This window comes from Fusarium falciforme, chromosome 4 (assembly GCF_026873545.1).
Source record: "Fusarium falciforme chromosome 4, complete sequence".
Lineage (NCBI taxonomy): Eukaryota > Fungi > Ascomycota > Sordariomycetes > Hypocreales > Nectriaceae > Fusarium > Fusarium falciforme.
Genome location: NC_070547.1, coordinates 3,613,209 through 3,638,540, shown reverse-complemented (window position 1 = coordinate 3,638,540; position 25,332 = coordinate 3,613,209). Strand labels below are relative to the sequence as shown.

General features: G+C 54.2%; 7 protein-coding genes across 7 annotated transcripts; 5 read left to right on the top strand and 2 right to left on the bottom strand.

Moving 5' to 3' along the window:
- Positions 1-458: 458 nt before the first annotated feature.
- On the top strand, positions 459-2,789 carry NCS54_00583100 (TRUD domain-containing protein; the record flags this gene model as incomplete). Its single annotated transcript, XM_053151316.1, has 3 exons — positions 459-574; positions 629-716; positions 771-2,789. The coding sequence occupies 3 exons, from the start codon at positions 459-461 to the stop codon at positions 2,787-2,789; spliced, it is 2,223 nt and encodes a 740-aa protein (XP_053007291.1).
- A 521-nt stretch (positions 2,790-3,310) lies between these two features.
- NCS54_00583000 (Hypothetical protein) lies at positions 3,311-5,038 on the bottom strand (the record flags this gene model as incomplete). Its single annotated transcript, XM_053151315.1, has 4 exons — positions 3,311-3,452; positions 3,501-4,162; positions 4,211-4,939; positions 4,994-5,038. 4 exons carry the CDS (start codon positions 5,036-5,038, stop codon positions 3,311-3,313), a joined length of 1,578 nt encoding a protein of 525 aa, XP_053007290.1.
- A 2,448-nt stretch (positions 5,039-7,486) lies between these two features.
- On the top strand, positions 7,487-9,112 carry NCS54_00582900 (ATP-dependent RNA helicase DBP8; the record flags this gene model as incomplete). Its single annotated transcript, XM_053151314.1, has 1 exon — positions 7,487-9,112. One exon carries the CDS (start codon positions 7,487-7,489, stop codon positions 9,110-9,112), a length of 1,626 nt encoding a protein of 541 aa, XP_053007289.1.
- A 714-nt stretch (positions 9,113-9,826) lies between these two features.
- NCS54_00582800 (Hypothetical protein) lies at positions 9,827-10,894 on the top strand (the record flags this gene model as incomplete). Its single annotated transcript, XM_053151313.1, has 4 exons — positions 9,827-10,168; positions 10,218-10,505; positions 10,555-10,578; positions 10,853-10,894. The coding sequence occupies exons 1-4, from the start codon at positions 10,040-10,042 to the stop codon at positions 10,892-10,894; spliced, it is 483 nt and encodes a 160-aa protein (XP_053007288.1). The 5' UTR covers positions 9,827-10,039.
- Positions 10,895-12,364: 1,470 nt separating this feature from the next.
- NCS54_00582700 (HET domain-containing protein) lies at positions 12,365-14,251 on the bottom strand (the record flags this gene model as incomplete). The annotated part of the gene is made up of 1 exon (XM_053151312.1): positions 12,365-14,251. One exon carries the CDS (start codon positions 14,249-14,251, stop codon positions 12,365-12,367), a length of 1,887 nt encoding a protein of 628 aa, XP_053007287.1.
- A 4,925-nt stretch (positions 14,252-19,176) lies between these two features.
- Positions 19,177-19,923, top strand: NCS54_00582600 (Hypothetical protein; the record flags this gene model as incomplete). The annotated part of the gene is made up of 1 exon (XM_053151311.1): positions 19,177-19,923. The coding sequence occupies one exon, from the start codon at positions 19,177-19,179 to the stop codon at positions 19,921-19,923; it is 747 nt and encodes a 248-aa protein (XP_053007286.1).
- A 3,505-nt stretch (positions 19,924-23,428) lies between these two features.
- NCS54_00582500 (GCV-T domain-containing protein) lies at positions 23,429-24,721 on the top strand (the record flags this gene model as incomplete). The annotated part of the gene is made up of 1 exon (XM_053151310.1): positions 23,429-24,721. The coding sequence occupies exon 1, from the start codon at positions 23,486-23,488 to the stop codon at positions 24,719-24,721; it is 1,236 nt and encodes a 411-aa protein (XP_053007285.1). The 5' UTR covers positions 23,429-23,485.
- Between the last annotated feature and the right edge of the window lie 611 nt (positions 24,722-25,332).

Here is a 25,332-nt window from a genome sequence, read left to right as displayed (position 1 = left end):
CTTGCCATGAAACGCCTTGTCGAGTTGCGTCTTTGTTCGGTGCTCACCATGGCATTGCGGCTTCTCCAGACTCCATTCTTTGGGAAGTATTCTTGTCTGCTGCCGCGAAGAACATAGGGAAAACCCTCTAATCAGTTTCAAACACTAAGCAAGGGAATACCCATGTTTCTTAAGCAGGATGTGTTTGTCCAGCAGGAGAACAGATAATAGGAACAGTAAACCTCCCAAAGTACTGAACTGCGCCAACTAATGCGGTCTTCACCGCCTACCAAACTCGGCACCAACCTTCAGCGTGGTTGGCGCCTGTACCTCACCGCCTTCTCCATCAAGCTGTCGCAAAAATACTGCCGGAGAAAAATTCCAGATACCAAAGTTGCCCCACCAGCACATTGTATAGACGACATAAACATAGCTGTCGCACGACGCGTTGAGCGCAATTCCCAAGCAGCGCAGTCATCATGGCGGACCAAACTCACTATGCGACGCGCGGAAGTGCCTCTTACACCAGGTCCATCGGCATCAGCCAGCGGGTGACTCCTCTGGCCATACCGTGGACCGGTGAGATGCGCACGAGGTATGAGCTTATGTCTTGATCCTGATCGCAATTGGTGTCCTAACCCGGCTGTAGGTTCTCAGACTTTCAGGTGAACGAGATCAAGGAGGATGGCACTGTTCTTCATCTTCAGCATATTGGTATACCTGACGAGGAGGCACCTGTGAGTGCGCAATCTCTACTACAATCCAGGTTCAAATATTGAGACTTTATCTAGGTTCAAGAGACAAAACAGGAGACCAATACAGAGGCATCAAACGGAGACTCGAAGAAAGAGGAGACCAAGGAGAATTCTGAGAAACAGGCTAGCGAAAACACAGAAGCCAAGCCCGCCGCGCAACCTGAGCAGACGTACGATGTCTCGCCTGAAGACGTGGCCACTCTTGAAACTCTAACCGACCAGCGTTTTACGCAGGAGCTTGTGGAGCTATACAAGGCTGGCCCAGGAGCTGACCACGAGAAGAAGAAGTCTGTTACCTCGGAACCTATGGACGACAGGCCCAAGCGTGGCCAAGTGCACCAAGAGATCCGCCGCATCTTTAGGTCCCGGATAGACACCAACACGACTGACCTGGGCGCCATTGTCGCGACGTTTATCCCCCCGCGCAAGGGCAACAACAAGAAGCGCAGCCGTGCCCCCCGCGGCACCCGCGAGGAGAAGCCCGCCGGCGAGTACCTGCACTTCACCTTGTTCAAGGAGAACCGCGACACCATGGACGCCGTCAACCAGATTGCCCGGTTCCTCAAGGTCAAGCCCCAGGTCATCGGATACGCCGGTACCAAGGATCGCAGAGCTTCGACGGTGCAGCGATGCTCTGTGCGCTACATGCGGCCCAGAAACCTCCACGGTATCAACGGACGACTCTGGGGCGTGTCGACTGGAGATTATGAGTACAGCGACAAGCCGATCTACCTGGGCCAGCTTCTCGGAAACGAGTTTGTCATTGCCATCAAGAGCTGCCAAATGGTCGGCCAAGCCGATGAGTCTATTGAGCAGCAAGTTGAGAAGTTGAGGAAGAATGTGGAGCCCGCGCTCGCTCACATGGCTGAGCACGGCTGGATCAACTACTTTGGTCACCAGCGCTTCGGAACACATGATATCGGCACACACCAGGTTGGACAGATGATCCTGGGCGACAAATACGAAGAAGCAGTCAAGGCGCTTCTTCACTACGACGAGGAGATCGCAAACAAGGCAGAAGCAGGGGAAATCCCTGAGGAGCCCTCCAAGAGGGATGAGTACCTCCGGAATCAGGCCTGCATGCTCTTCCTCACGGACAAGGACGTGGATAGAGCCATCAAGATCATGCCTCGTCGCTTCTCGGCTGAGAACAGCATCTTCAGACACCTGAACCGACAGGGTGCTCAGTCGCGGCGCGACTTTATCGGCTCTCTTGTCCACATCACCCGCGGCCTCCGTTCCATGTACCTCCACGCCTACCAGTCCTACGTCTGGAACCACGCTGCCAGCCGCCGTTGGGAGCTCCACGGCACCAAGGTCATCACCGGTGACCTCATCATCGCGCCGACCGAGAACACGCCCCTCGTGAGCGGACAGGACCAGGACGGCGACGACATTGTGAACCCTGTCGACGACGATGACGACGCTCCTGTGCGTGCCCGCCCCCTCACCGCTGAAGAAGCCGCCAGCGGCAAGTACACCATCTTTGACATTGTCCTCCCTACCCCTGGCTACGACGTCGTGTACCCCGACAACGACATGGGCACCTTTTACGAGGAGTTCATGGGCCACCCCGAGAACGGCGGCCTCGACCCTCACAAGATGCGCCGCATGCGCCGTGAGTTCAGCCTGCCCGGCCGGTACCGCAAGCTCATGAACCGCTTCCTCGGGACGCCCTCGGTCGAGGTGCGCGCCTACTCGGACGATACGGAGCAGATGCACCCCACCGACGTGGACGTCATCAAGGCTGCCAAGGGTGCCAACAGGAAACGCTCTCGTGAGGATGCCGATTCTGAGTCGGCCGCCAAGAAGACCAAGGTTGAGGGTGAGGCCGCGGCGTCCACGGACGTTGAGATGAAGGGTACGGACGCGGAAGAGGGCAATGGAGAAAGTGCCCCTGCCGCTGAGGATTCTGCTGAGAAGGCTCCCGCCCCCCAGCAACCCATGAAACTTGCCGCAGTTGTCAAGTTCCAGCTAGGACGTAGTGCTTATGCGACTATCGCGTTACGAGAGCTCATGGGTGATCCCCCGGAGGAGACAACTACGGAGGCATAGTAGGGAGTATACAGTCAATATGGGCGCCATGTAAGGAGGCAAAAAAATACATGTATCCAAGAATATGATACCCATCTATTGTGGGATAGTACATAGAAAGGCTACGCGCATAAGCGCGAGATGGGAGATTCCCCGTCCTTGTCAGGTTTTGCCGTTTTCCAACACACAATCTTTCGTTCTTATTCAGCCAGATCCTGACCATTCGTACAGCGACGTAAATGCCTCTTGCCATCGTCATCATGAACACCATCCTATCCTTCCGCGAATCGGCTTCCCAATGTGCGCCGTCTTGTGGTTGACTGGTTCGTGATCGAGATCCTAGTCGTGTCCACGGCGCGTCCCCAAGGAATGCATCTCGTATAAGAGCCTCATGACACAGGCCCAGCCTTGTTCATGTTGTCATGGGCATAAGACGGGAGATGCCGTCGAGTCAATTGTCGCCCACCTCGCGCTTGTGACACGGGCACGGCTCGTTGTTCCAATTTTCCTACGTTACCAAGACCTTGGCACTTGCGAGTTGCCTACGCCTTGGGCTGGTCATCCCAGCCCCATACAAACGAGAGGTATTTCACCATGTTGACGCGCTTTGAGCGCATCTCAACCATCCATGGGTGCTCCATCATCTTCCAGGGGCTTGCTCGGCGGTTGGGCTGCTTCTCCAGACTGAAATCATGTCAGCAGATTCTCATCATTCGTCAAGATTATACGTACCAGCACTCAATAAAGTACTTGAAGTTGTCACTCCAGTAAACATCCATGTCAGGCTCATCCTTGAGCTTGGGCACAGGTTGCCTGACAATGTAGGTAAGAAGGTCGATGAGACCAGCTCGTGGCTGCATCTCCGTGCCATCAGCTGGGAAGGGGAATCGATGCTGTGCAACCTCGAGGAGGGTAACTCCTGTTGACCACACATCCGAAGTGATGGTATACGACTGGCCAGTGATTCGTTCAGGGGCCATGTAGTAGCTGGTACCGATAAAGGTGTTGGCCTCACCCTTGGTACCAAAGTCGCCAGAGACGCCAAAATCGCAAAGCTTGACAGCGCCGTCTCGGCAGAGGAGAATGTTGGATGGCTTGATGTCTCGGTGAATGATTCGTCGCGTGTGCAAATAAGTGAGTCCTCCCAAGACGCCCTCGGCAATCTTTCCCAGAACCTTTTCTCCAGTACGGCCACCAAGACGCTTGACTTCCTTGTAGATGCTGTCGAGCGAGCCTCCTTCGCAGAACTCCATAGCAATGGAGATGGTAGCCGTGGCAGGGTCGACAAAAGCGCCGTAGTACCGACAGATGTGGTCCGAGGCGCATTCCTTGTTGAAGCCAAGTTCTCGAAGGATCTGCTTCTTCACATCGGGATCGGGATTCGTCGTGATGACCTAGGACTTGTCAGCTGGAAACGTACAACGGGGTCACGTCGAACTCACCTTCAAAGCAAACACCGTGTTGCCTCCCTTGAGCTTACATCTTGTGACAGCACCACCTGCACCTTCGCCAAGGTTACCCAGCTCCACGATCCTGTTTTCCATACTGGCGATTCTCCAGCCCTCCTCATCCAACTCGTCGACATCGAGAGTCCTGGCCTTCTCCAGGCTCAGCTTATCAAAAGCCTCAAGTCCTTGCAGGCTACCATCGCGCTCCATAGAAACACCACCCTCACTCCTCTCAGAATACATGGATCCAACGGCCGACACCGGGTCTGGAGTTCCCTGGGGTCTTGACACACCGATACCATACTGAGAAGCAAACGAAAGGGCCGAGTACTGAGAGCCGGCCGAGGTAGGATTGCTTGCCCTACCATCCAAAGGCCCAAAACTACCAGACCTTGAATGAGCAGCACTACTCTCGCTGCCGCCGCTTGCTGATGGTTGCGTAACGCATTGTGATCGAGGGAGCTGCTCATGGGGAGTGACGTTGCTCCCCATGGGAGTCTTTAGGTGTAGAGTCGGCAGAGGAGGCCTTGAAGGCGCAGCAACCGGTGCGCCTTGGCTGCCAACAGGTTTGGCATTGGGAGATGGGGGAATAGCAAGGCCGAGTCTCGGTGTGCGAGCCCCGCCACTCCTAGCGCCGGGGATGGCGGGACGGAGCAGAGGGACAGGTGAGGGACCAGCGTGAGGAGTTGGTAGAGAGATGGGAGTAATAGCGGCCGGAAGTTGCTGTGAAGAGTCAGTACCGGAAAGGACCAGCCAAGGAGAGCTTGGAAAGCGTACAGGCTGAGGAGTCGAGTCAGAGCTTTGAGGTTGTTGGTCTGCCATCTCGGCGGTTGGGCTGCTTAGGGCAGCTTGTGGGCGAAAGAGGGATGACACAAGTAGGTGGGAATTAACGGTCGACAGAAGATGCGTATCACAAGCTCAACAACAAGTTGCGCTGGGACAAGTTGGGTCAGAATTTAGTCGGTCGGTCGGTTCGAGTGGTCGGGATTACGGAGGCAGGGTCGTCGATCGGCCGGCGTCGTCGTCGTAATGGCAGTGAGATATACTTGTATAGGCGGGCAGATGCGGATTGATGTGTATCAAGGCAATTGACGGAAAAAACAGCGAATGTTGGTGGTGATTAAGCAGGTTGTTGCAACGACAGCGAGAGGTGAGCGAGGTGAGTGAGACTGAAGAGTCAGATTATTGTGGTGGTGTCGTCAAGAAGAAGCGAGACAGCCGCAGAAGTAACGTTGACAAACAGCCCATGCAACACAGCCGAGAGTGGATGATTCGCGGACTGTGTGGAAGAGACCCAACAGGAAGGCGGTCGTTGGGCGCTGCAGGGCAGGACGAGAGAGTAGAATGGAATGACAGCAAGAAGCGTGGCGACGAACGACACGTCGCTGTGTGAATCCGAAACGCGAGGAGAGGAGATGAGAGAAGATATGAGAGGATATGAGAGGGCGAGGGGACGAGAGGAGAATGCCCCGAGGTGGATGATGGCGTTGATGGATTGATTGGGTCGGGTCGGAGTCGGTGGGCTTGTGACTGCCATCCTCTGGATGGAGGAGAGGTACCCGGGGCGGGGCGCTTGGGCACCTGTGACCTTCCCAACTCAGTGAGAACGCCCCTGTGTTCCGGGTACCTCTGGTACGCTGTAGGCAGCTCCAGTACCTAGGACTCAGCGGAGAACTGGTGCCCCAGCTAGCTCGACGGCACAGCGCTTGCAGTGGCGCCCCGGGGCGGGGGTCGAGCGGTTCCATCCCCTGTAACCGGGGCGGGGGAGCTGACCAAGCCCTGAAAAGCGGCTTGTCCGTGGTTTGGCTGTTTGGGCCCTGTCTCAGATCTTCCTCCAGTCCAAACTGACGTGGTCTGCCCATCTACGACAAACAATTCATCAACATGAGTCTCGTACCTAAACATGAATATCACGGCACGCGCGCTGTTGCCGCTTATGTTTTCCTGGCGCAGATGCCGTCGGTCTGAGACGGCGACCTAGGCTGGGTCTAGAACCACCGGCGACCGGAAATCAAGTATCCATCGCTCGCTGACAGACCTCCAACATCAGCATCAGCAAGCATGACATAGCTGCCAGGTTGGAATGCTGTTGTCTCAGGCACTCGATTCTTCTTTCATCCTTAGTCAAATCCTTGGCCGACACCTTTGTGTGTCTATGTGTGAGCCAAGGATTTTCCCCGATGCCCAAGCGGCATGGCGAACCAGCGAGGCTTGAGACAGGCAGACCGGTTGTCTTACAATCCTGCTTTTGCTTTGTTGGTGCCTTCGTCATCGGCGTCGTCGTCACTTTGCTCCTCCAGTCTCCGGGCCCCTGAGCAACCTATCACAGAGCCCACAATGCTCCAGGTCTCCAGCACAATTTTTGCCTTGTCGATGAGCTGAGCCTAGGAAACCTCATGTCAGGCTATCGATCCTCGCATTGCATAGCATGGCATATTCTTTGTGGAGTCGAAAGCCGTGCCCTCTGGGTCTGATGCGTGAGAAGCGCTCGCCTTGCATCAACGTGGTCCAACCGCAAGTCAAAGCTTGGGGCGTCAGAGTTGATCATCCAACGCTCTGATGGGACATGTGCCACAGATCGTCCCCCAACAAGGCTCTGCCCGTTGATGGCAGCAATATCAACAATCAACAGGATGACAAGTGGCTTGCCCCTGAGCCATCCGGCCCCTTGCCTGTTGATGAAAGCAATCTCACACTCTTCAATCAGTCAAAAACAAACTACCAACAGAGCCCAATCAATCAATAAACCACATTTGCCGTCTCATCACATCACCGCACGACGTCGCAGCTGACCACATCCCGGCGACGCCTCCTCATTTGCTGCAAAGACCCTGTCGCTGCTACTAGTTGCTCTCGCACGGTGGCCACGGCAGACAAGCGCCCGGCTCTCGGCTTCAAATCCCCCTGCTGCGACAGGTACTTGGATGTCCGGTGCGCCAGATGCCCCGGGCCATCATGAGAAACAATCCTGTAACCGTGAGAAAGTCTGGCGGTGATTGATGCGTTTGCATTAGCCCTTTCCGACTACATATCCCCATCGTCCAAGTGGGCGCCACGCTCGGGAACGCTTCTAAGCGCGCGTCTACAGGTTCGTTTCTCCCATTGGCCCCCGCCATGCCATCAACCCCACAGCTCACCCGCCGCGCGCCGCGAGTGGAGAAGGGTCCATCGATTTTGAGACGCCCGTCACCGCCAAAAATTTCCAGACCAGCTGCAACTTGCATTGCCTGTATGGATTCGTGAGACTCCTGCAATTTATAAAGCCGAGCCATGTTGCCGCCCGCCGACCCCGACCACGCGACCGATGCGTCAGAAGAGCATGTCTTGTCTGACGTGGGCTCATCCTCTGACGAGTCCGACTACCTCGACAGTGCCGCATCCCGAAAGCGTCGGAGAACTGTACCATCTACAGGACCCCACGATGGCGATGATCAAGACGACGAGGACGATGCTGAAGATGAGGAGCTGAAGAGGGTGCTTTCCACAATCAAGGCTCCCTCTCGAGTCAAGCGCAATGCCAAGGCAGACCAGAAGGAGACTCAAGCGAAACCTTCAACTGCTCCCCAAAAGTCGATCCTCGCCCCTACCGATCCCAACACCACCTTTTCGGCGCTCAATGTTCGACCATGGCTAGTCCAATCGCTTGGGAACATGGCCATTAAGCGTCCGACAGGAATTCAAAAGGGCTGTATTCCCGAGATCCTGAAAGGGCGAGACTGTATCGGTGGAAGTCGAACAGGTTCCGGTAAAACGGTTGCTTTCGCGGTGCCCATTCTGCAGAAATGGGCCGAGGATCCCACTGCTATCTTTGCTGTTGTGCTGACGCCGACACGAGAGCTGGCCCTTCAGATCTACGAGCAGTTCAAGGCCATCTCATCCCCCCAAAGCCTCAAGGCCATTCTGGTCACAGGAGGTTCTGACATGCGCGCCCAGGCGATCGAGCTGGGAAAGCGGCCGCATGTTGTAATTGCGACTCCAGGTCGCTTGGCCGACCATGTGCGCACTTCTGGAGAGGACACCATCTGTGGACTGAGGAGAGTCAAATACGTGGTTCTCGATGAGGCTGATCGACTGCTCAATGCAACAGGTCCTGGCAGCATGCTTCCTGACGTAGAACAATGTCTCTCGGTCTTGCCTCCGGCCACGGAACGACAGACTCTGCTCTTCACGGCCACCATCACGCCGGAAGTCCGCGCTCTGAAGGACATGCCGATCAAGCCAGGCAAGCAGCCCGTCTTTGTGTGCGAGGTTGACACCCAGACACTGGCCATCCCTGCGACTCTGAACCAGATGTACATCAAGGTTCCAGTCACACATAAGGAGCACTACCTCCATGTGTTCTTGCTCACTGAGGCAAACGTCGACAAGACGGTCATTCTCTTTTGCAACCGCACCTCGACTGCGGACTACCTCCACCATCTACTGCGATTGCTCGACCACCGAGTTACATCGCTTCACTCAAAGCTGCCCCAGAGACAGCGAATCGACAACCTTGCTCGTTTCCGCGCCTCGGCTGCCCGTATTCTTGTAGCTACCGACGTCGCCGCCAGAGGTCTGGATATCCCCGAGGTCAGCCTCGTCATCAACTACGACCTCCCTCGCGACCCGGATGACTACATCCACCGCGTCGGACGTACCGCCCGTGCGGGTCGCAAGGGTGAGGCCGTCAGCTTTATCGGGCAGCGCGATGTAGAGCTGGCCCTTACGATCGAGAAGCGCGTGGGCCGTGAGATGGAGTCGTGGGAGGAGGAGGGCGTCAACTTGGAGACCCGTGTGGTGCGCGACGTCCTCAAGGTTGTCTCGGAGAAGAAGCGCGAGGCTCTCCTGGAGGTGGAGGAGGGGCGAGAAGTTGGTGGCAAGAGGAAGCGGACGAAGCAGAAGCTTCGAGCAGAGTAGGCGTTGGGTACATGGGTTTAGACTGTATAGACAAAGCGTTTGTTCTTTCACGGGTTTCCTTTGACTTGGTTTAGTTTAAGTGATGGCTTGATGCATTTTCTACCCATGGCACCGAGGTCGCGAACCATGAACGAACCTTTCCTTTGCAAGTTCCCAGGGTGCAACTTGTATTAGTACAGGGTATCCTTGAGGCGAGATCCAACTATCAAAGAGGCAATGTCCAAAGTATCGCCAAAATCCCTTCCGCAAACAGGTGGGCTTGGAAATATATTGAACATCAATCAACTCCCTATTCTCATCTTTTCCATGTTGGTTTTATCTTATTTGCTTCCACCACTCTGTTGCAGAAATCAAGATATGTCTTGTGGTGTACAGTTTCAATGCGACCAGCACTTAAACTCTTCTTATCCCATCAAGTTCTCTGTGAGAGATACCATGCGAAATGGGCCAAATTCGCACCTAAGCTTGTTCATCCTACCGTTCTCACTCTATGCAAATCCACAAAATCATTTTCATCGTGGCTACCTAGGTCTTGGGAGACGAACATGTTGCTCAACGTGCTCGTCTGGCACCATAGATGTGCACACGTACCCAACAACGTTGAGTACCTGCATCAAGGTTAAAGTTGCTCTGATGCCCATAAAATGCCGACTTCCCAAACCTAAGCTCAAGATTTTCATCTTTCTCCTCAACTTTACTCACCGGAGGAAAATGCTGTCTGCGCGCCATCATGTCTGCTACTGGATCCTGTCCATCACCGCGGCCCTTGTCTACCAGGGCCCGGTGACAGGGCTGGGATTCCAAGAGAACAGTTTTCGAATATCATTAATCCCACTGGTGGGTTTTGCGATTTACATCATTTGGAATGGCCCTGGTCATCTCTCCAGCGACTGGCACGTTCATCTACAAGCTGCCACGGCATGCTTGATGGTCTGTCTAGGTTCAGTCTCGGGCCATCTCGAGATGTCCGATGCCAGTGCAGAACAGATCAAGCCCATATTTCATACCTTTCTCGCGTTCTCTGCCATATCAGCTCTCGAGTCCATCCGGCAGAACGTTAGCCACCCCCCTCCCCCTATTCTCAACAAGTGCTGACACGAGACAGCGCAAAGATATCCAGCCCTGCGTTTATGTAGGCTACGGTTGCGATTTTGAGATTGGAATAGATCTCCGTGGATGGCGTGGCTCTCTCTACTATTTTTACTCGTATTTTATCGTCCTACTTCTCTTCTGCGGCATCTATTTCGTGCTTGCCCTTGGCCTTGCCAACATCTATGGGCCTGAAGTCTCAGAAGAGACTATGGGCTTTATTTACATGGGTGTTTCAAAGACATTCCCCAGCTCATTGGTTCTCGTGTACGCGCTGGTAGCTCTCGCCGATATAGCAGTGACTGTAGGTACCCCGAACCCCTGAACTCGAGCGACACAGCTAACCTTGCTAGATATTCTATCAGATTCACCGACGCGTATGTTCCAAGTTGGTTCCAGAGCCAAAACCACTCATGGGTCCGAACGAAGAGTGGCGTTTGTTGAAGAGCAGTGCCGCGGATTCATTCATCAGATGGTTCCTGCTCTCTTCGCGTTCAGCGTTTTCGGGTGGAAAGGTTTTAGACCGCAGGCAAAGGTCGAGATCCAGAGTAACAGCACTTGGATCGGCCCGGAATCCCTATTGGCTAGATGTTGTATATAGTCAACCCTCTGAGTTGATTAACCAATGACTGGCCCAAGTTGCGCTCACAGCTCCTGTGCCACTATACCCTGCAGACGATCCTTCTGACCTAAGTATATCATCTACTACCCCTTTCGCGGTTTGATGCTTCAATCTCTCGGAGCAGTGCTTGATGATCCATGGGTGCTGCTGGGTCTGATCAGGCGGGATTCGCTCCTCGGGAATAACTTGTCAAACAATCGTATTGTTTGACTCGTTGTCTGAATGATTGACCCTATCCAATGCGTTCCTTCATCTGCGTTGGATGGGGTAATGCAACCCTTCATTGGGCTTCTAAGGATATCGGTTTCTTTATCCAACTTACTCACCTTGCTCATCTTATGTAATCCCTCGTGTCTGTCTTTCCCATACCCTGTGTCCGCATCTAACGGGATGGCGTTGGCTATAGGTCGTGGACTTCACCAACTTTCGACCAGTTCTACCTACATCTTCCAGACTGGGCTGCCAAGATAGTAGAGACTGGTCACCCCAACTTCAGCTGAATCAATATCCGTGTGCCCCAACTCGTATTCGCTTAGTTATTTCGTCATTGTTTACATTCGGGGCCGTGCTCCCAAGATACTCCAGAGTTCCTAGGTTTTGAGGCGACTCCATACGAGACTTGTGCTACTCTTGGCGCACTACTCCATACACATCTTGAGAGGTGAAACGTGTACATATATCTATAAATTGGAAGCCAGTTAATACTTATGAGATATCAGTCTCCTCAATCATCCCCTAAGCTGCATCTTTGTTATATCTTCTTCAGCCGTCAAGATGTTTTCCACTCTCATCCCCCTCGCCGTTCTACTCTTCAGTCTTGCTACACACGTGAGTGCATGATACCCGATAGATCATGAGGACCTGTCCGATATAAAGATATAGGCCGTTGTCAATGCAGTTGAAACAAGTGAAAGGGTGACAGCTCCGACCTGCACAGTCGAGGTAGTCCCCGAGGCTCCTATGCCCGATGACCTCCACGTCGAGTTCGAGGAGGAAGACCTGGATCTCCTCGTCAAGCGCACCGACTTCAGCAAGGCACGAGTTGACTGCTCGAAGAATGATGGTCTTGACATTGTCTTCATCAGACGTGCTATTAGATCTCTCTGCAGCTGTAAGGGAAGACCGAATCTCCGGCCGGGATGGTCCATTGCTCAGGAAAAGGCGGGGTCCGGTGGTGCAACAGGGTGGGTTCTAACTTCTTGACGTTAAGGCTGCAACGAGACACTGACACAAATGGCCTCCTATAGAGCGGTAAGAAGAAGACGCTCGCATCTTTCGGGTCTGTTGCCGATGGCGTGCAGCGCCTCAGGGATGGATGCCGGGAAGCCCCTGTTGGCGGCATTGTTGAGCACCCTTCCCACTGGATTGTCGAAATAAGGAAGAGCTACAGCTGCTAAGGGTCCGGCTCTTATGTGTATGCTCTACGAGGCAGATTGGTCGGCTTGGAGACTCACTTCAAGACTCACTTAACCCTTGCTCATTCATGCGACATTGGAGCTACTAAAGATCTGTAGACGCACAAACCCTTTCCCATTTTCTACTCATAACTTTGAGTCCCGTCTTCGCCTAGGGAAATGTGACGCAAACGCCTTATCGACAAAGGGTTCAAACCCCTGATTCACCAAACAGTGCTCGTCTTCGGCTGATACACCCTTCCCATGGATATCCTTGATATCCAAGATAAATACATAATTACCGTACCCAGGCTCTTTCGAAAAAGTTGGCAGTAACCAAGTGCACTTCTTCAACCTACTCTCCCGAAAATCCAGCCGCTTGCCTGGTATGAACCTCGCATCCGGCTTAATCGCCTTCAAAGCGTCCCACTGTTTCCCGACATCGACCTCGTCAATTTTGGCAACTTTCTTCAGGTCGATGCCATTGGGAATACAAACAATGCGGCCTCGTATGCTAAATGGTTGCCAGTTAGGGTCAAGGGATGCCGAGGCGCGCCGAGCCTCAGACTTCCCATGGGGCTTGGGGGATGGGTGCTGGGCTGGGTCGAATTGATACCGAATTATGAGAGCAATGCTATTTTGTGAGTCCGTTCCGATGCGGACTATAATGGGGTGGCTCAGACCGCAGGGATGGGCGTCGGGGATGCGAAGTGACGGCGGAACACGTTGATATGTTGCTGTGGGATCGTAGTACTCTTTGATGCTGTAACCTTTCGGGAGTGTTCGAATGATGAGGCCCTCGTCCTGTCTCAGGGTGTGGTAATTCAGTTCTGCTGGAGCGTCGAGCGGTATAAGCGTTGGCCTAAGGGGCTCAGTCCACCACGACTTCCTGGGCACGAGATGCCAGCCTTGCGTCGCCCTATGAAGTCGCATATCATCCAGTGTGAGCCTTCTTCTGATCGTGTCATGACTGATGTTCTCACACTTCAGCACCAGAGCGACGCAGTTGAAGAAGTCATTCCTCCGCCGACACTGTAAGGGTGCAAGCAACGCCACAAAAGAATGGCCAGACAGTGGGTTGTAATGGGTGTCTCCAAGGATTTCGGTATCCCATAGAATGGGGGAGGTGATTCTTACGCCGTCCTGGCGGATTTCTAGCCTTGCCTTGACTTGCGGGCTGCTGCATGGGACGAGGTCACCACAGTCCTTGAAAGCGTAAGGGCTCCTGGCGAGGAGTGGCAGGTGTTCATCGTAAGATTGATCGAACTCTCCCGGTCCAACAAAGCCAGTTCCCCAGGCCAGAATAGTCTGATCGTTAATCTCCCGAATAATGGCATGCTGGAGCCTTTGGAAAGCCTTCTCTCTCTCTCCGTATATCAGGGGCATGTTGATGTTAAAAATACCCAACAAGCAGTAGGCCATATCCTCAACACGGGTAGTCTGTCTTCCCGACGCCCATGACATCCTCTCGGCAACGCTGGCTTCTGTGACTCTTTTTTGGCCGCTCAGATACGCAGCGTTTATTCCCGTGATTCGTTCTAGGTCCAGGCTGATATTGTTCTTGGACCCGAGGTGCTTCCAGTCTGCTGAATAAAAGTCGACTGCCCGCGGCGCCAACAGCTCCTGTAGAGTCCACCCACGGGTAAACCAATCGCTGTCTCCCAGATAGGCGACATAGTCGGCTGGCCTAGGGGCTATGTGTTGAATACTGGCTAGGTAGGCGATGCAGATATCCGCTTCCTGATACCAGCGAAACATGGAGTTGACAGCTTCGGACAACTCAGCGCTACTAGACTTGTCGATGCAGCATGTATCTATCCATATCCATTCGTAGCCAAGATGCATTGCCAGATTGCAGGCGCCGGCAACCTTGGGCCAGCCAGTTTTGGCGGTCGGTTTGGTGGATGTGTCAAGCAGGTCCTTGTAGAGAACCTCGTCGGTGTCCCATCTGTGAGAGAGAATGCAGTATCGACTCATCTTTTTTTCGTCGTTGAACTCGTGCACCTCGTGCGTAAAGACGTTTAGAAGTCTCATCTCGGCAACTCAGTCTATTCAGCGACTTGACGACGGGTAACTGTGTGAGAAATGACAGTGAGCAATGCTTATGGGCAACCAATTAGGAGGATCAGTAATTCAAGTGTAGGACTGCGTGCCTTGGCTGGTCACGGGATAACAAACAGCGTCTTTGGCGCTCATGCAACCTCTGTGATTCATTCTCCTGTACCTGCGTTCTCTCCGCACCAGGCTTTAGGATATAGCTTCATTTGGCATTGGTTGCAGAGACGCTTGCCACATGAAACTCGCTGGCTGACGGTGAAGAAGCAGGCTGCCGCTTCGTCGGCTAACCCACAGAGAAGCGTGCCATCTATCTCAGGCTTCCAGGCATTCAGGGAACCATACGACATGCAGGAGGTTTCAGTCAGCCTTGTAGCCTGCCTGCTGCATCTCGTATGATGTCGTAGACGGTATAACAGTAATGCATCTGCAGCTGTTGTCGTCTGGCGACCGTGCCAAGCCGCATTTGCGTCAGTAGAGGCAATCGCTCAGTCGAGTTGAGAAAATCGCAGCGACTATTGGCGATCGAGAATACCCTGTAGTGACGTAAAAGTCGACATAGCCAAGCCCAGGCGTATTCCTCGAATCGCCTCCCCGATCAAGAAGAAACATGTCAAGTTACTGGTCGGTGGATCGCTTCCAGGGAGAGGAAACGACAGCGCGTGGCTTTGACTTGGCTTTGGCAAGTTGTGGCGTTGTGCCTGGCAGAGCTTCGTCACATTGTCAACAACAATCTCGAATGGCATGCTCAATTGAGGACATGGTCACGTCATCAACGGTTCGGGAATTTAAGGTGTGCAAGGCGCTGTCGAATCACTTCCTAATTTGGGCGTAGGGTAAGTAAGGCGTCATCATGGATGGACGGCCGGAGTTTACGGCGTGCCGACTTTTTGACAGCTTGCGACGGGACGGGGGACGGGGACGGGAGTTGCTCGGGGCTAGGAGTTAACACCAGAACGGAGGAACACCAAGAGATAAGGATTTGATGGATGGAGCCTCGTCCTTCCCCATGTTATCGGGAGATCGGCCAAAGGTCGACTCCGTAGCTCTCCGCAATTGATGGGCATGGAACATGTCGGGACGGGGTGCTTTGTGAACCCGAAAGCGAAAATGCCCGCCGCGAGAACGAGTCACAAGGACAAGATGCCACGAAAGGCGCAGCGTCAGCACTCTGCGCGTTGTGTTTCGAGTCTTTTGCGACGCACGGGTAGAGTGTTGCAAACATGGGGTGAGTTTCCATGATACTGGGAATCTCCAAGCACCTTGTGGAAGCTTCCCTCAGGCAGATTATTCGCATTAGGAATCAAGGCGAAAAATCAGGCATCCGCTTACCGAGCGAGTTGATGCATGCTGGATCATCGGTGCCGTGATTTGATAAAAACACCCCCCTTGCAGCTCCTCGGCCGAGAGTTTGGAGCCAGTCTTGACAAAGCAGCCTGGGCTAGATTAAGGGACCATCCACCACGGGACGAGACGAGAAAGACACGTCCCTGGAAATATGCGGGCGGGCGGGCTGAGGCTGCGGCCTTTCGTATGGGCTGCTGGCTGCGGCTGCGGACCTTCTGAGATCTCCCACAGTCGACAATCTCCGCCATTTCGTTGCTGGGACGCTGACTGTGTCGCCAGCAACCTTAACCAGACCGGCGGTCAGTGGTTCGCACAAGGCCGAAGCCCGCTCACCAACCGCGGCCGTCCACGAGATGCACGGCTTGCACCCCCCGTTGGTTATTTGTGGCAGTGGCACAGGCACAGGGGGGAATAATACGCGGATGTTGCTTCTTCTGTGCCCCATAGAAGGCACCTTCCATGCATCTGGACGGGCTTCAGGTGGAAGAAAAGGGTAAATCCGACCTGATCTGATCTACTCGGCTTGTCGTATTGAACCCTCTTCCTGCATGGTTGATGCTGCTTCAAGTTCCAAATGGAGCCAGATGAGAAGGTTACCTGCATGGATGCAATGGAACGTTTTGTTCATTGTCTGGAATGTCCCGGGCGGTGCAACAGACTCACATCAATTTTGCTAAACGAAAAAACTTCTCGAGGAAAATTCCACCGAGGCCGATATCGTAGCCACAGCTAGGTAGTCTAGTCTAGCCAGTGACTCTTCAGAATGGAAGCGCGAAAGAAAAAAAAAAAGTTTCCAAAGCGGAATTGGAAGCTCTGACTCTTCCTCTCAATCCCGTCTTTGCACCGTCGTCCGCGGACCACTTTCGGACAGTCACGGTGTGTGGTCGGTGGATTCGGAATTCACAAAAAGCCCGGCCTAGCCGGTGCATGTAAAGGGCTGAGGCTGGCCTTGCGACAACCCCCAAACCCGGCCGAGGCATGGTCGGGGGCATCTCCAACGCCGACCGACAGGGCCTGCTGCAGTTGGCATATGCCTACAGGGCTGCGAGATGGTGGCCGCGTAGCCGTGTCGGCTGAGCTAGGGGAAGGGGAATGACCCAGTGTCCATCTCGAATCAGTCAATCGAGTCAATTTTGCTGCCTTGTCAAAGGTGTGTAAGCTATCTAAGCTATAGCTGCAGCTTCGTAATGTGAGACGAGGCGTGCGAGTGTGAGTGCGTGTGCCTGGGAGCTTAAAGTAGTTTAGGTATCATGATTTGGAAATAGGCAGACGTTATTCAAGAATGCCCTGGCAACCGAAACCGACGCCTTGGATACAACACCACCAATATCAATCTGAGAATGACGAAAGGACCCAAAAAGGTTAAATGACTGCTGCCAAGTGACCGTGTTTGAAGATATGCGTGTAGGGATGGGTTGGGCTTACGTGGGCAAGGTCGAGCCCATCATGGCAGTGAAAGGTGATGGTGATGGTGATGACTGACCGCATCGCCGCCTTCTATTGGCTCGCGTCCGTCGCTTTCGGTCTTCCGCCCTCGAGCGCGACACCAACCCTCGGGCGGCCGACTCGATCAAGCTCAGCCCTACAACGATACGTACCCTCCTGTCGTGGCCTCGCTCAGGACCGTCTCTGACTGGCCAGGGGAGGTTCCCTTTCTCGCTCTCGCTTCTGGATTAACCTTCCGTTGCCCACCCACGTTGTCCCGCCATTCCTCTCCCGTCCAGGTGGTGACGAACAACGAGGGCGGAGCCCGGTGAAGGCTTGCCGTGCCCCTGGGGGTGCGTGTGCGGCAACACGGAACACGGGGCGATCTATCACCGCCCAAGGTGTGGAAAGGGTTTGCTGCGTAAGGCCAGACATGCAGCATAACGGACAGCCATGACAGCTTTGAGCTGGATCAATCGGCAACATTCATCAGGGTGCGAACCGTGCCGTGTATCCCCATCCTGGTGCCGTATCCCGCGCGCACGCACTCTCTGGCAGGCCTCAGAGCAGGTTTCGCAAGAGCTGTCCTGGGGGCAGGCCAGACAGAATCAAGGTCATCCATCCTGCCATCGTGACGGAGGTGCGGATGCCACGGGATGCCGACAGTGTCTTGGAATTACGCTGTAGGGGGGATGGGCATGGTGGATGAATTGCGATCCGCATGTATTTGGAAAAAGAGTCACACCTTTCGCAATAACAGAAACTTACAGTACTAGACTAGCAGCCAGAAGAGTCATCGGAGACAATCATGATCGCGACTCCGAACTGGGCCATTAAGGTTCGCGATTTGCTGAGAAATGCACGGTAGTAATCTGTCTGCCTTTGGTAAGGCCCAAGGGCGCGGGCTTGGAAATCCACCTTCGGATTTGTGTGTGTCTAGCGGAGTTGACACAGGTGGATGCTGGACGCTGATGGGCTGCGAGGGGCACTAAGGCACACAGTTTCTAATCAAGCTCCAGCAGTGCTTGCTGACTGAAGGGCTCAGATTATGAATCACCTTGCGACAGCCATGTGCGAGATTGCTCTATCGATGCCTGTGTGCTGGTGCTTATTCTGCACGAGCAACAGCGTCAAAGTCCGCCATTGGGGATGAGTCGTATTGAGTCACTATGCTGTGCAATACAGCCGTTTCGAGGAATACATTCGAGATGGACGGATAACCGGTAGAGGGGAATTGCTGCGACAACGGTGATTGACGATGGGCGCTGGGAGCAAAACGGCATCAACCCAACGAAGCTCTCCGGTCCTGGTTCGGGTACCGGAACTGACGGGGGTACCTGTAATTTCGCCCATGCACTCGGGCTGTCCGAGGTACCTGGGCCCGAGAAGAGACCTTGGCCCCGAAGGGGGCGGGCACCTCGGACGTCCGCGGGGATCTCTCGCGCCCGGAGACGCAGGCACAGCTGGTGCTTGTGTGCCTTGCAAACAACCCCGGCCTGACGCTGTCATTCGTCCAGTAGAGCCCTGAAAAAAGCACAGGGGCCGGTGCGAATCTTGCACAAATCTCTGGGTCCCCTCGCGGCTTCGGGTCTTGCATGGGCCATGATGGGTCATCCTCATCCACACACCCATCCCATCGATCACTAAGCCACACACCCCCATGCCTGGGCATCTCTCGCACTCCTCGGGTCCGCGTGCGCAAAGTCCGCTCTAGCGGCGTCTCGGGCATAACTCCATAATCCCATGAAAAGCGTGAGACAACAAGAAAAGTCCGTAAAGGGTCACTGGAGGTTAAAAGAATCGGTTGCCCCCCCGTTCCCCAACTTCTGGCCCATCATCATCCCAAGCATCTACAAGCCCTTGAACAGCCTCATCCTAGCAAGTTTCAACTTACAAAGCTATCAGCCGCTCATCAAGGACCATCATCTCCACAAAGCCTTTTTTCTGAAAGCACACGGGACCGACCCTGACTAGCACCCTATCACCCAATCGCTCAAGTCATTGTCACCACCGAGCATCCCTGCCGCTAACTCAAGCCTGCCGCAATCGGGATCGCTGCCTTGACTCACAGCAACCAAACGCCAATTATACAAAGGCCAAGCACCTCCACACCTTTGATTCCTCTCTTCAACATGTCGACGACAACAACAACCACTTCCATCCATAGGCCTACTGCCTCTTCCTCTTCTCTCCGACAAGCCGCCATCAAGAAGAACATGTCCATCACACAAACATACTACCTCGCCCACAAGGCTCGGGCTAAGCTCTCTCGCGAGGCTGCCCAGCCCGATCACGACCTTCGCCTGCTTGTCGGACACGCCAACCTTCTCGACTCTCTGATGCTTGAGCTTGCCGATGCCGAGCGGGAACAGGAGCGATGGTTCAACCAATCCGTCCGAGGAGCCAGCCCTCAGCAAGACCGCCACGTGCAATGGGCCGACAACATTGTCGAGGAGGAGGATGAGGATGACTACGACTCCGACTCTTCTGACTCTGACGACTACGACTCTGAGGATGAAGACATTGAGATGGCCAATGCCACTCCCATCAAGGCCATGAGCCCTCGCATCACCAATGTCGAGCTTGACGAGGATATGGAGGAGGATGATCTCGAGGAGGACTACGCTCAGCTCGAGCTTGTCCGAACACCTTCTCACTCCAACTCACCACCCGAGCTTGTCGACCACGACTCTGACTCTTCCGACGACGACTCGATGCCCCCTTCGCCTCCCCAGCCCATTCTCAGCTTCAACGAGAAGGACACCAAGGAGCAGTCGCAAAAGCAACAACAAGACGAATCCGATTCATTCTACGATGAGGAGTACTACCTGCCACCTCGAAATCCCGCGAGGCTGGTGTCGGCCATCTCGGTCTACTAGGCAGTCTCCTTGATTGAATTGTGTGATTTGGTCTTTATTTAGCGACTTGTTTCAGATACAACAAAGCGATGGCGGCATTGCATGGCGTTTTCACTATACATCGGGATACCACACGGACATTGGATACACCAAAAAAGCATTGCATTTTTTCTTTTATTACTATACACGACTAGATGGGTTTCATTGTGTACAGGACAAAGGGTTACAGGTTTCACCACTCTCAAGAAGAACAAAGGAGGGAACATCACCAAAGGGATATGGGGGATATACGATTCAATGAGTTGCCGCTCCCAAGAGGAGCCACTGGTTTTGGACATACTGGTTTGAGTGGCAGCCCTTTTGAGGATCCCCCCAGATGCAAAGGTAGATAGCTCACCAAAAACAGAAAGAGGCTCCTGATAGCAGGAGCCCGAAAACAATTGAAAAACATTCAAAACATTTACTCACTCACTCTCGCATTGCAAAATCGTTCGCTTCCCTATCGTGATCGGCCGGCCGCCTCTTGTCTCGGTCGGTCAGCCGGCTATCTCTCATCGCAGCGGGCGTTGACGCCATCCTCCGACCGATATCCTTATCAGCGGCCAGAATTTCGCGATATCGGGGGATCGGTATGAATCATGGGCCGACACGGGTCTAACTGAAGAGGGCGAAGGGGGGCGCGTTACTCGGCATCCCATGCATGGGGCAAAGGGCCAAGGCTCTCGGCGTGCTACACGGACTCCCCGATACTCCGACTCTGCGAGAGCGAATATACACGCCCCATTTTCGCATCGTCCTTTCCTTTCCTTTCGATCCGGTGGCTCTCGGTGAATCGTGAATGATTCATCAGCTTGTGCCGGCCATCAAAGGAACTTTGACCGATCCACCCGGCAATGCCCAATCAAGGGTCCAAAGCCATTCACATTGGGGCATTCTTAACGGTCAGGGTGTTTGTGTTTGGTCAGCGGAGACATTTTCTCCCCAACAAGGGCGTTGTTGTCAGCGAGAGACACGACACACACGACACGGACTGCAAAGGGCTCAGAATGAACATGACATGGATTGGGGGCGCATGTCGGAGCCTACGACAAGCCCGACGGGCGGTCAACGCCAGGGCGCAGAGACAGGGCCGCAAACGCGACACGACATGACAGGAGGACCTGGAACAAGCGAGAAAGAGGCGATAGAATTACAGGCCACCAGGAGACCCCTTTCATTAGGTGCGAAATGATCGGGCAGTCCGCCGAGAGAAGCCCGACCTCTTCTCTCGTCTCATCAAGAAAGACTTGGCCGAAGCGCCTTCTGTGGATTTTTTTTTTTTTACTCTTTGACCGATTTTGTTACGATCTTGCCGCTAGTATTTTTCTTTTCCCCCACGAGACATGCGCCGCATCAAGGTGAGCCCCACGGACGAGGATCTGAGGCCCACCGAGTTTGTGCTACAACTGGGTCTCACAAAAAGGCTGAGAAAGAACATGACAAAGATCAAGGAAAGAAAAAAAAAAAACACCAGGATGGGCCATGTACAAATTTTCACATCGCGGGTCGTCGGCTCCGCTTCAGGTTCAACTTTCCACCCTGATGGGACCAGATGTCAACGCTTGGGGCTCACCTTGATCCATTGACCTTGTTGAAAGACGGATTCCAGGGCAGAGACTGGATGCCCAACGTTCATGACTGGACCAGCCGGGAGGAGATAAAATTTTCTTCCTTGCTTTTTTCTCCTTGAACTATCACAAACACGTTTCCCGGGCACTGTCTCGCTATCCACTAATAGGTTCCCAGCTCGCCATCTTGGCTGGCCTGTTTCCATGAGGCCCAGGCCCCATGGATCTCAGGCACATACCAATCCCCCATGTAAGGGCACATGGCGCGCCCAGCCAAGCTGAGCTGACTGACCGCTTCGGGGCTCGAGGCCGAACGGGCTGGCTGGACGGCACAAGCCAAAGCCGAAAGCCTTCTCGTTAGACACTGTCTTTGATTGAGAGCCCGGCACACGTGGATCGAGGAGAGCCTGGCGTCTGGTGGTCTGAGGAGAAACAGCTGCCGTGTGCTTAAGCGAGGGGGGAAACATCTAGGCTTTCAACCACGAAAGCGAAACACGACGCCTTCCAACAGAGGAAGTCCATAGGAGAGAAAAGGTCTCGAACCTGCAGCGACGACACCGGAGCTCTCGCGTTCGGGTGCCCTGAACTAATGGTAGATCCTTCGGGAGAGCTGGGGTTCTGGCCAGCTGATCTGTATCATGAGATTGATAAAAGAACCAGGGGGTGGAATAGCACCTCCGCAGGCCCTACGGCGCATACTGTAGCTAGCCCCTCGTTATCGCAATCGCATACGGTACGCATACGTGTAGCACACACGAAAGACCATGCAACAATCGCATGTGCTGGATTCGTCACCAACACGCACGCAAGCACGCCATATGGCGATGCCGTATTTTTTTTCTCGGGCGGTTCGCAGCGTGCTTCTTCAGGGGGGCTTCACCATTGCGTGTCCCTGATGATATCACGTACATGTCTTGCGCAAGCTTTGGAGGCGAAAGACGAAACAAGATCCACAATCGGCGAAATCGACACAAGGTCCGATACGGACCTGGCTGGAGTTTTTTTTTTCACTGGGGTGAGAGCACGGCGTCGTATCGGCCGGCCTTGGTCGGTCACAGGACCTCGAAAAGATCCACTTTCTTCCGCTCTCCCTCCCGAACGCAGCCGGGCCGGATATCGGACACCAGACGGCACAAAGGGCGCCGCTGCGCAATCTCATTGGCTGACCGGGGCTTACTCGCGCGGGGAATGAGAACAAGTCTGGGGAAGGGGGGAAACGTGGTTGACCGAGGAGCGGAGCCCCGACTCGCCGAGGTGCAGCAACAAGAGAAGGCCGGTTTCGTCCTTGACCGCGATGCCGATAAAGGTGCCCGTTTTGTCAACAATTCTGAGAGCCCATGCCGAGGTGTCTGCTGACCTGATGACCGTTGCACACGCCCAGGGGCTCCGACACTGGGGTAAGCTGCTGACCTGGGGTCTCAGTCTTATCAGAGATTGCGGGTGCAAGGGGGCCAATTAGCTAGATGACCCCGTCGTGCTCGTTATCAGATCAGAGCCGGCCACGATGGGGAATGTTATCACTTGGCCAAATGCAGCAGAGTGCTGATGTTATCTTGAGCGCTTGAGAAGTCTTATTGCAAATTGCTTAGACAATTGCTTAGACACTTGTTGCTGACGCTATATCATATTGATGGTGCAAGAGGTCTTTTTGTCTCCGACTCTTCCGTTGTATCCGTAAGTGGTTGATACGACGTGGTCGGCCGAGAACAATTTGTGAGCAACAATGACTGTTCCGCTAAAGCCGCAGACCAAACCTGACTAAACGTAGATCCCTCAAACGTTGTTGAATCTCACCCCCTCCATCATGTCCGTCCTCCCCTCCACACGGCTTCTCGGTGTTTAGCAAGTGTGGAGGACGGTAGTTTTAAGTCCGAATTGCCCGTGAAGGCCGAACCCTTGAAATTCGCTTCCCGGGACGCACGGGCCACCTGCTTTTCGATTTCGGTACGTCATCATGGAAGATTTCGCAAATCTCCATGCCGAGAGGCCGTCTTCGGGGTCAACCTTTAACTGAAAAAAACCACGCACTTTTTCTTCCAACGATGCGACATCTCCCGAGGCGAGCCCTAGCTCACGATGCCTTGTCGGGCCTCGTCTGCCGCAGCTGCCGGCAGCTGCAACGCCGCCAATTCGCGACATCGCTGTCTCCTCCCCCGCCGCCTGCCTCGGGACTCACGCCCTTGACGTCGAGGAGACTCATCTCCATTGCCGGGCCTGACGCTGCCAAGTTTCTACAGGGAATTGTGACTGCCAACGTCTCTGATGCGGATGGAGAGCCAAGGAGGGATGGGTTTTACACTGCGTTTCTGACTGCAACTGGCAGAGTGCTCTACGATGTCTTTGTGTATCCCAACCACGGTGCCTCGGCCGAGGAGCCCGGGTTTCTGATCGAGGTTGATGCGGATCAGGCAAAAATGCTGGCGAAGCACATCAAGCGTTACAAGCTCAGAGCGAAGCTGGCAGTTCGTTTGCTGGGCGAGGATGAAGCGAGCGTGTGGCACGCCTGGGATGATTCGAAGGGGACCAATTGGGACTCCATTGTCAACCACACAAAGCTGACCCTCCAGGATCCGAGGGCACCTGGTCTGGGGTGCCGATTTGTGAGGCTAGATCAGAATGCGCCCGAGATCGATCTCGAGCGGAGTACGGAAGATGCGTACACGATTCGACGATATCTACACGGCGTTCCGGAGGGTCAGGATGAGATTTCGAGGGAGCACGCACTCCCGCAGGAGACCAATATGGATGTCATGAACGGGATCGACTTCCGCAAGGGTTGCTACGTTGGTCAGGAGCTCACTATCCGAACCAAGCACCGCGGTGTCGTCCGCAAGCGCATTCTGCCGTGCGTAATCTACGAGAAGGAGCACGCGGCACCAACCGAGCTGCAGTACCACGCTGAAGGAGCGGCGCTGGCCCTCGAGAGCGCAACGGCAGACATGATTCCCCGGGACACGAGCATCGGGAGGTTTGAGAAGCGTGGGCGCAGCGCGGGCAAGTGGCTCAAGGGAGTGGGCAACGTCGGGCTTGGGCTGTGCAGGCTCGAGATCATGACGGATGTGGTTCTTCCTGGGGAGACGGCGTCGGCGGCCTTCAACCCCGAAGATGAGTTTGTACTCGAATGGGGAGATGAGGGCAGTCGAACCGGCGTCAAGGTCAAGGCTTTTGTGCCGGACTGGCTGCGGAAGGGATTGGATGCTCAGCAGCACTGAGACGAAAAGATCAGTAGCACTGAGGACGAGGACAGATGCTTAGAAACGTTGAAGCAGGGTGCTCAGTAGCACTGAAGCAAGATACTGTAAAACAAGTGTATCAATAGACGGCACATACTAGACAGACGGAAGATACCTCGACTCTGGTACTGGCATGTTCTCGTGATCGTCTCAATGAGGCTGTGATGTTTTAATCTCACTCAATGACCAGTTCCTCATGCTGTACCTGGAAAAAGAGCCGCATCGATTATGAGGTTCTTGAACCCTACAAGGCCGCCAGTAGTAAGCTGTGCCTGTCCACCTTCGGACAGACCGCAGTAAGAGACATTGGGTGCACAAGAGGTCAGGGCTGAATGGCAAGAACCGCATTGGGTCAGTACATGTCCCTGGCGCCTCTATTTTGACGGTCAAGTCGGTGAGGGAGAAGCAAGTTGTGAGACATGGCGCGCGCCGATCGTGCCGTCCCGTTCCCCATATCCTTAACCTTCCATACGAGGCGACACGGGGAACACTTACAGTATCAGCAATGGCATGCTTCTCACATAATTGTGGCTATGGCAGTTCTCGTTTCGAGCAATTGCCCCGAGGCCATGTGAGGTTCTTGTGATGAA